Source organism: Ptychodera flava, chromosome 21 (assembly GCF_041260155.1).
Source record: "Ptychodera flava strain L36383 chromosome 21, AS_Pfla_20210202, whole genome shotgun sequence".
NCBI lineage: Eukaryota > Metazoa > Hemichordata > Enteropneusta > Ptychoderidae > Ptychodera > Ptychodera flava.
The window spans coordinates 14758554-14767553 of NC_091948.1; the positions used below are offsets into that span (position 1 = coordinate 14758554).

A 9000-nucleotide genomic window follows, 5' to 3' on the forward strand; every position below is an offset into this window, starting at 1 on the left:
CCCTAGCTGCAATAATTGTAGCCCTTGGTTGGTGGGGATTGGGCTTCTGTCGTGCGGCTCGCGCCTTGCCCCAACCAGGCGCGAGCCGCACGACAGAAGCCCAATCCCCACCAACCAAGGGCTACAATTATTGCAGCTACCCCAACCCCAACCCCGGACACAGCTACCTTCCGGCAAAACATGTCCCTCGATTAACAAAGATCAATATTTGCCCCTTGCTCGTTTTAAGGCTCGAATTAGAGTTGTTAGGCCATGAGATTAGTGTTCGATAATGGCGTGTTATATCCGCAGCCACTTGTTGGGGTGATCAGTTTGTCATTGTTAAACGTGTCAGAAACTTCCTACTATGCATGTGTAGGCGTACAAAACCGTGTATTATCTAACCGGCTGTGGCTGGGTTTTTTTTGAGGTTTGAAGTTGATGAGATACATTTTCAGACTAATGAAAAAATTACCCAAGCCTCATTCATTTGTACACCTCACTCCCTAAATTTCTTACGGATTCTGAAATTGCGGCAAAGTCCGGCGTCACACATCTACACAGCTCTCCTCTTAGGGTCTCCCAGTCTAGCGATATATTGTCATTTTTTAATCCAGATTTTTGTACCATATATGCATAAATACATGCATAGATTATTGTTTGTATCTCAAACTTACATGCAAATTTACATACATACATACATACATACATACATACATACATACATACATACATACATACATACATACATAAATACATACATACATACATAAATACATACACACACATACATACATACACACACATATGTCTATATGTATTTATGTGTCGATCGGTGTGGTTTACTACTGACATTGGCATTGCCAGTAAAAGGTATGCGACCTCTGTAGAAAAATATCCTGATTTTGTGGTACACGTTGCGAAATTGTGCTTTTCGCTGGTTTTCACAACTTGCATACACAATCATTGTGTATGTGGGAATAAAGGTCTTGATTTGTGTATTCTGAGCCAAAAAATAAACCCACCACGTCTTTCAATGTAATTATTGCACGTTTTTACAGTCACAGTGAACGCGTCACGAAGCGATGATAAATTAGGAGACCTGATTCGTTTACAATGCCATCAACTTTATCAACTTTACTTTTTAAAATAGAGATGGGCTGGCCCTGTCTACATTTCTGTAACTGCTTCTTTACAATATGAGTTGTACTGCAACATTCAAGAAACTAATACCTTCAAGTTACTTTTCGTATAACAATTTACACAAGTAAACTGTTTCAGGCAACAACCACTTCAATATACAAAGGGACAAAGTCGCTCGTTAAATGGCGGTTTTACGTCAACAAAAAATTAAATATCAACCATTAACTCAAATGATGTTGATTGGGGATTCGTGTCACACGTAACCTCATCGAACTTTTCACTGACGTTTGCGGTTTTTGCGGTTTTTGCGGTTTAGCCATTTAACATATATGTCCGGCAGACACCAGAACAAAGGTTTCGGCCGTCAGGTCATCCGCTCTGTCCAAAGAGAAGCTAAGCCGGAAGCATATTTGTCAGTCATGCTGTTATTACGCTTCTATCAGTAAAAAGCTTGATGTTAAAATTTGCACGTATTTCTCAAAACCGACAGAAAGTGTCTGAAGAAGCGATTTTGTCCCTCTCATACGGTGGCCCAAAACTACCTGTTCTCCGCATTCAAAGTCTGCGTCGCAATCAAATGTTTTTCTCTCACATATGTCTCTGCATTCAAAGTCTGATTGCGACGCAGACTTTGAATGCGGAGACATATGTGAGAGAAAAACAATTGATTGCGACGCAGACTTTGAATGCGGAGACATAAGCTTATGTGAGAGAAAAACATTTGATTGCGACGCAGACTTTGAATGCGGAGACATATGTGAGAGAAAAACAATTGATTGCGACGCAGACTTTGAATGCAGAGACATATGTGAGAGAAAAACATTTGATTGCGACGCAGACTTTGAATGCAGAGACATATGTGAGAGAAAAACATTTGATTGCGACGCAGACTTTGAATGCGGAGAACAGGTAGTTTTGGGCCACCGTACTCTCAAGAATATTTCATATTTTGTCATCTGTAAGCTGCACTGTTGCAGTATAGGGGCGGTACCGTAGACGCTGTTTGGTAATTCGTCATGCTAATTATTATTGCTTATCGACACTATAACATTTACAAATACCGATCCATTTCATTCCTGTAAAGCTTGATATAACACACCTATTGCTGCGCCTAACCTTGAAGTTTTTCCCAGTGTCAGCCGTGTACAAGGATTTCCATGTCGCTTGGCTTTTGTAACCATTTTTATTGAGAATCAGTAACGTATTTTTGTCAGGTTGTCCTTGTTAAAATTGCAGTGTAGCAATATGAATAACACACTGTATTCCGCCGAATTGTCTGCTTGATTTTTAAGTCAGAGAAATTGTATATTTTACGCAACGAAACCTGCTTGTATGACCATTGTATAAATGGATGACAGTAAATATTTTTAATTTGACTAAAGTTGCTGAAGTTTCAGTTCAGGGGTTGAAAACGTGAAATCTTTGAAGTATTCACTCACAGAATATTTTGAATAAGTGTGTTCAGAATGAAATCGACCTCCAGCCCAGTCAGCGTTATTGGAGGAGAGTTAAATTGCTTCGCCAGCGACGGATGAGAACGAATCGCAATGTGATTTACTAGTTGACGGCAAAAATTTCTGCATGTTGATCAATGTGCATGTGTGTCAGGTATTAAAATGCCTTATGACAAGCCAGTTTGATATATAATTTGTATGGGTATATTCGTACGTATGCTTTGAACGGCATGGTTCACGTGATTACCACACTGCAATAAAGTGTTCTGCTTGAGATCAAACATTTTGGTGTTGTGATTCCTTTTTGCCGAGCAACCACGGCGGACTGCGCGCCATTTCCGCTGTTTGTCAGTCAGTCAGTCTCTTTAGCTCATTTCTGAGCATCAATTTCGTCGTCCGTCTGCGCAGCGCATGTCCCTTCTCACACACACACGCCTTTTGTTCCATTTGACACTTGCGAATTAGCGTTGTAAGTGCATTTTCTTTGATTTTCATGTTTTCGATGTTTTTCAACGTTTTGAGAGTGATAATGATATGATGCGATGTGATATCGTGCACGCCCAGACCTTTGAGCTATCAGTCCTGAGGTGGACCTCAATGTACATGAAACCAAAAAAACATTATTTCTTTCCACGTCTGTTCAAACGTGAGAGCCTATGATTATGCCAACATTTTTGCATTTGTACGAGAAATGCGAATGATACTCGTACATACGTTTGATAATTGTGTGATATAGGTGTGTGTAACATTTTAGTAAGAAATGACATCACAAATCATATAAATATGACCCCGGGTGGTGACCGTACGCGCGTGCAGATGATATTTCACGCATCTGCTTTTGAAAGTATGTTTGCATATGTACACGGGCCCGGTTTAACAGAAAAACCAGTCGAATTTTTGTTCACATTTGGCGCCGATATAGTCAAGTGGGATTAAAAGTAATTATTGTGGGATACCTCGCAATGATACAAATTGATTAAAAAAAATTAAGCGTCAGGGTGGCCCACAAAATCTTCCCATCCCTACTTAAGTGTTTCCTTTCGTTTCTCTTTCTTCGATTTGTATTTCCCGTTCCTTGTGCGAAACAGATTATATCTTCGAAGGCGTGTCTCTCACCCCCACCACACCCCCACCCCGTGCGAATGTGTGTTCAGTCTATAGTACGATTAACACTCTGTGTCACTGCTCTGGCTTGATTGAAAGACAATGCCGGACCGCCAGGTGCTCACAATGTATCTCTGTCAGTCTGACTGAGGTCAACAAATTTTTTCCCTCGCCTTGCACTTGAACCATTCATGTGCTGCTTATACACGCTCGTGTAACTAAGTTTCACTCGTTGTTTGGTCATTGGATGATTTTTGTAGCTTTTTCTTTTATTTTTTTTACCTATAATTGTAGTATTTGTCGATATGAGGAAATTGTCTCCCCACTAAAGGTCCCACTACACTGATTCTTATAGATGAGCTCGAGCTCTCTCTCTCTCTCTCTCTCTCTCTCTCTCTCTCTCTCTCTCTCTCTCTCTCTCTCTCTCTCTCTCTCTCTTACCATGGATTCATGAAATAAAAACTTTTTTTATAACTTACTGTATATCTTTCTCAAGATATACTACAGAACGTATTGAATAATATTCATTTTGAAATATACCAAACTTTTTTGACGTCTTTTGATTTTATCTCTAGAAATATGACGTCAAAAGCGATATTTTCTTCGAGTGACATCGAGTGCTAAGCTTCGCCTAGAGTTATCACTCGTCTATCTGCTTTGTCATAGGGGGCATCAATAAATTGTATATTAAACATCTTTTTCATTTCTGACGTAAAAGATTGAGAGCTTCTTTCATACATGTTCTTGAAAGTGTCAAAATTGTACTGAAACAATATTGAATTGTTAATCTATTTCGAAAAAAAAATTGTATGTTTATTGAGATGCAGTTCGTGGTCGAAGACCTCGATCAGAGGGTTTAATAACATTCCGTTCGGTAATAAAAGTGAGATTTGTATGCACGTTTGTGATAGAACTATGGCATCGTCTTTATTTAATTAGCCCCCATTCCAAGCTCTTCCAAGCATGTCTCATAGGTAAGTGTCGTGCATCCTCAAAGTATCCTCTTTACCGGACACAAATACCTCGAAACTGGGCATACAAATCACCTCTTGGTGGCGCAATTCCTTAGCAGTTGAAAAGACTGAAAATATTGATAATGACCTGGTTTTTTTCAGTAGCCCGGCGAACGAGCTGCGCCGCCAGAGTGCGAGCTTTGTCCGGGAAGTGAGTCAGTTCAGCCTATATATATAACGGGCAGTCAGTTTTAGCGTAGTGAAAAGATACGAAGCCATACAGTCGTGCGCATTCGATCACCATCAGTCGAAGTGGTAACGTACATCGACTCCCGGACAATAATGGTGACCATACTGGGCTTAGCAAACATGAATGTTACGCTGCCTCGTCAGCTGGACCCGTTAGTCGAACATTTGATGGAACTATATCCGAAACGTTCTCTTATCCAGCCTGTTTGGGATTTGGTTCTAAACTACGTCGATCACGACTTCCTGCGCTCGCCTCTTTTCCCGATCGTCCTGAATGTCGTTTTCTACTTCGTGGCCTGTTTGCCGTTCATGTTGTTCGATCTCTACGGAACACAGTGGAACTGGATACAGAGATACAAGTTGCAGCCCAAGCAGAAAGTCAGTATGCCGCAGGTTTTCGATACGCTCGGTCTCACCTTCTGGAATCAGATCGTGTTTATATTGCCCGTCAGCATCGGCCAGTGGATCTACACCCCGCCGACCCCTCTCCCACCTGAAGCGCCTGGTTTGTGGGAGTTTTGCTGGCAGATTGTTGCCGCCCTCCTCGTCTTCGACCTCGAGTACTTCATCTGGCACTACTGTCATCACAAAAACCGATGGCTGTATAAGCACGTTCACTCGGTACACCACCGCTACCACTCCCCATTCAGCTGGGTGACCCAATACTTACACCCCTGGGAGCTAATCAGCGTCGGGATTTTCGTCACTACATCCCCGTGGATTTTTAAGAGTCATCCGATGACAACCTGGTCTTTCATGATGGTCAGCATCATCGTCAGCGTTGAAGCACACATCGGTTTCGACTTTCCATGGGCTCTGAATCACTGGTGCCCCTTTGGACTGTGGGGAGGGGCTCCGAAACACGACATGCACCACTTGAAGCCCCTGTCCAACTTCCAGCCTTTCTTTACCCACTGGGATCGTCTTTTGGAACCGAGTGTCCTGGTTGGCATGCCGGCGGCATCACTGCCGAACAGTGGGAAGAGATGAAAAAGAAGCAAGCGTAAAAAAGGCAAAGGATTGATCCAATGGAACTCGGTAAGCCTTCTTGCAACGGGATCGACAACCAAACAAGATGTCACCAGACTCAATGAAATCAAAGAACGAAAATACTATATGAGGAATTGATGCTGTCCCAATAACTAATACTAAACAATGAACGAAGTGATTCTACCGTTTATTAGGAAAAACTTTTTTTCTCAGTGTTTCAAAGTGTTAGCGGTGTTTCGAAGTCAAAAGATAGCGGGGAGATCGGTGAGCTCCATTTACAGTTTCATACAAACGAGCACAGTAATCAGGTGTTCGATCAGGTCGACAATAGACGCGTTCACTGTGTCTGTATACGATGAACATAATGCTTTTCTGTAACTTTAAGATACATTAAATGAAAGTTATATTCACCCCCAACCCCGGGCACAGCTACCTTCCGGCAAAACATGTCCCTCGATTAACAAAGATCAATATTTGCCCCATGCTCGTTTTAAGGCTCGAACTAGAGTTGTTAGGCCATGAGATTAGTGTTCGATAATGGCGTGTTATATCCGCAGCCACTTGTTGGGGTGATCAGTTTGTCATTGTTAGACGTGTCAGAAACTTCCTACTATGCATGTGTAGGCGTACAAAACCGTGTATTATCTAACCGGCTGTGGCTGTTTTTTTGAGGTTTGAAGTTGATGAGATACATTTTCAGACTAATGAAAAAATTACCCAAGCCTCATTCATTTGTACACCTCACTCCCTAAATTTCTTGCGGATTCTGAAATTGCGGCAAAGTCCGGCGTCACACATCTACACAGCTCTCCTCTTAGGGTCTCCCAGTCTAGCGATATATTGTCATTTTTTAATCCTGATTTTTGTACCATATATGCATAAATACATGCATAGATTATTGTTTGTATCTCAAACTTACATGCAAATTTACATACATACATACATACATACATACATACATACATACATACATACATACATACATACATACATACATACGTACGTACGTACGTACGTACATACATACATACATACATACATACATACATACATACATACATACATACATACATACATACATACATACATACACACATACATACATACATACATACACACGCATGTCTATACGTATTTATGTGTCGATCGGTGTGGTTTACTTCTGACATTGGCATTGCCAGTAAAAGGTATGCGACCTCTATAGAAAAATATCCTGATTTTGTGGTATACGTTGCGAAATTGTGCTTTTCGCTGGTTTTCACAACTTGGATACACAATCATTGTGTATGTGGGAAAAACATCTTGATTTGTGTATTCTGAGCCAAAAAATAAACACACCACGTCTTTTAATGTAATAATTGCACGTTTTTACAGTCACAGTGAACGCGTCACGAAGCGATGATAAATTAACTAAGGAGACCTGATTCCTTTACAATCCCATCAACTTTATCAACTTTACTTTTTAAAATAGAGATGGGCTGGCCCTGTCTACATTTCTGTAACTGCTTCTTTACAATATGAGTTGTACTGCAACGTTCAATATTGCAAGAAATTAATGCCTTCAAGATACTTTCGTATCACGATTTACACAAGTAAACTGTTTCAGGCAACAAGCACTTCAATATACAAGGGGACAAAGTCGCTCGTTAAATGGCGGTTTTACGTCAACAAAAATTAAATATCAATCATTAACTCAAATGATGTTGATTGGGGATTCGTGTCACACGTAACCTCATCGAACTTTTCACAGACGTTTGCGGTTTTTGCGGTTTTTGCGGTTTAGCCATTTAACATATATGTCCGGCAGACACCAGAACAAAGGTTTCGGCCGTCAGGTCATCCGCTCTGTCCAAAGAGAATCTAAGCCGGAAGCATATTTGTCAGCCATGCTGTTATTACGCTTCTATTAGTAAAATAAGCTTGTCGTTAAAATTTGCACGTATTTCTCAAATTACTCAAAACCGACAGAAAGTGTCTGAAGAAGCGATTTTGTCCCTCTGAAGAATATTTCATATTTTGTCATCTGTAAGATGCACTGTTGCAGTATAGGGGCGGTACCGTAGACCCTGTTCGGTAATTCGTCATGCTAATTATTATTGCTTATCGACACTATAACATTTACAAATAACGATCCATTTCATTCCTGTAAAGCATGATATAACATACCTAGAGCTGAGCGTAACCTTGAAGTTTTTCCCAGTGTCAGGCGTTTACAAGGATTTCAATGTCGCTTTGGCTTTTGTAACCATTTTTATTGAGAATCAGTAACGTATTTTTGTCAGGTTGTCCTTGTTTAAATTACAGTGCAGCAATATGAATAACACTGTATTCCGCCGAATTGTCTGCTTGAATTTTGGGTGACGCAACGAAACCTGCTTGTATGACCATTGTGTAAATGGGTGACGGTAAATATTTTTAATTTCACTAAAAGTTGCTGAAGTTTCATTTCAAGGGTAGAAAATGTGAAATCTTTGAAGTGTTCACTCACAGAATATTTTGAATAAGTGTGTTCAGAATGAAATCGACCTCCAGCCCAGTCAGCGTTATTGGAGGAGAGTTGAATTGCTTCGCCAGCGACGGATGAGAACTAATCGCAATGTGATTTACTAGTTGACGGCAAAAATTCTGCATGTTGATCAATGTGCATGTGTGTCAGGTATTAAAATGCCTTATGACAAGCCAGTATGATATATAATTTGTATGGCTATATTCCTACGTATTTAACTGGCTTTGAACGGCATGGTTCTCGTAATTACCACACTGCAATAAAGTGTTCTGCTTGAGATCAAACATTTTGGTGTTGTGATTCCTTTTTGCCGAGCAACCACGGCGGACTGCGCGCCATTTCCGCCGTTTGTCAGTCAGTCAGTCTCTTCAGCTCATTTCTGAGCATCAATTTCGTCGTCCGTCTGCGCAGCGCATGTCCCTTCTCACACACACACGCCTTTTATTCCATTTGACACTTGCGTATTAGCGTTGTAAGTGTATTTTCTTTGATTTTCATGTTTTCGATGTTTTTCAACGTTTTGAGAGAGATAATGATATGATGCGATGTGGTACGTGGCTGTGATATCGTGCAAGCCCAGACCTTTGAGCTTTCAGTCCTGAGGTGGACCTCAATGTACATG

At 40.8% G+C, this 9000-nt stretch overlaps 1 protein-coding gene across 1 annotated transcript; it reads left to right on the forward strand.

The window, feature by feature from the left end:
• The first annotated feature begins 4874 nt into the window (after window positions 1-4874).
• Window positions 4875-8662, forward strand: LOC139121494 (cholesterol 25-hydroxylase-like protein 1, member 2). The gene is given in 2 exon segments (XM_070686397.1): window positions 4875-5804; window positions 5807-8662. Coding segments are annotated over 2 exon segments (912 nt in total). The 5' UTR covers window positions 4875-4975; the 3' UTR covers window positions 5890-8662.
• Window positions 8663-9000: the final 338 nt, after the last annotated feature.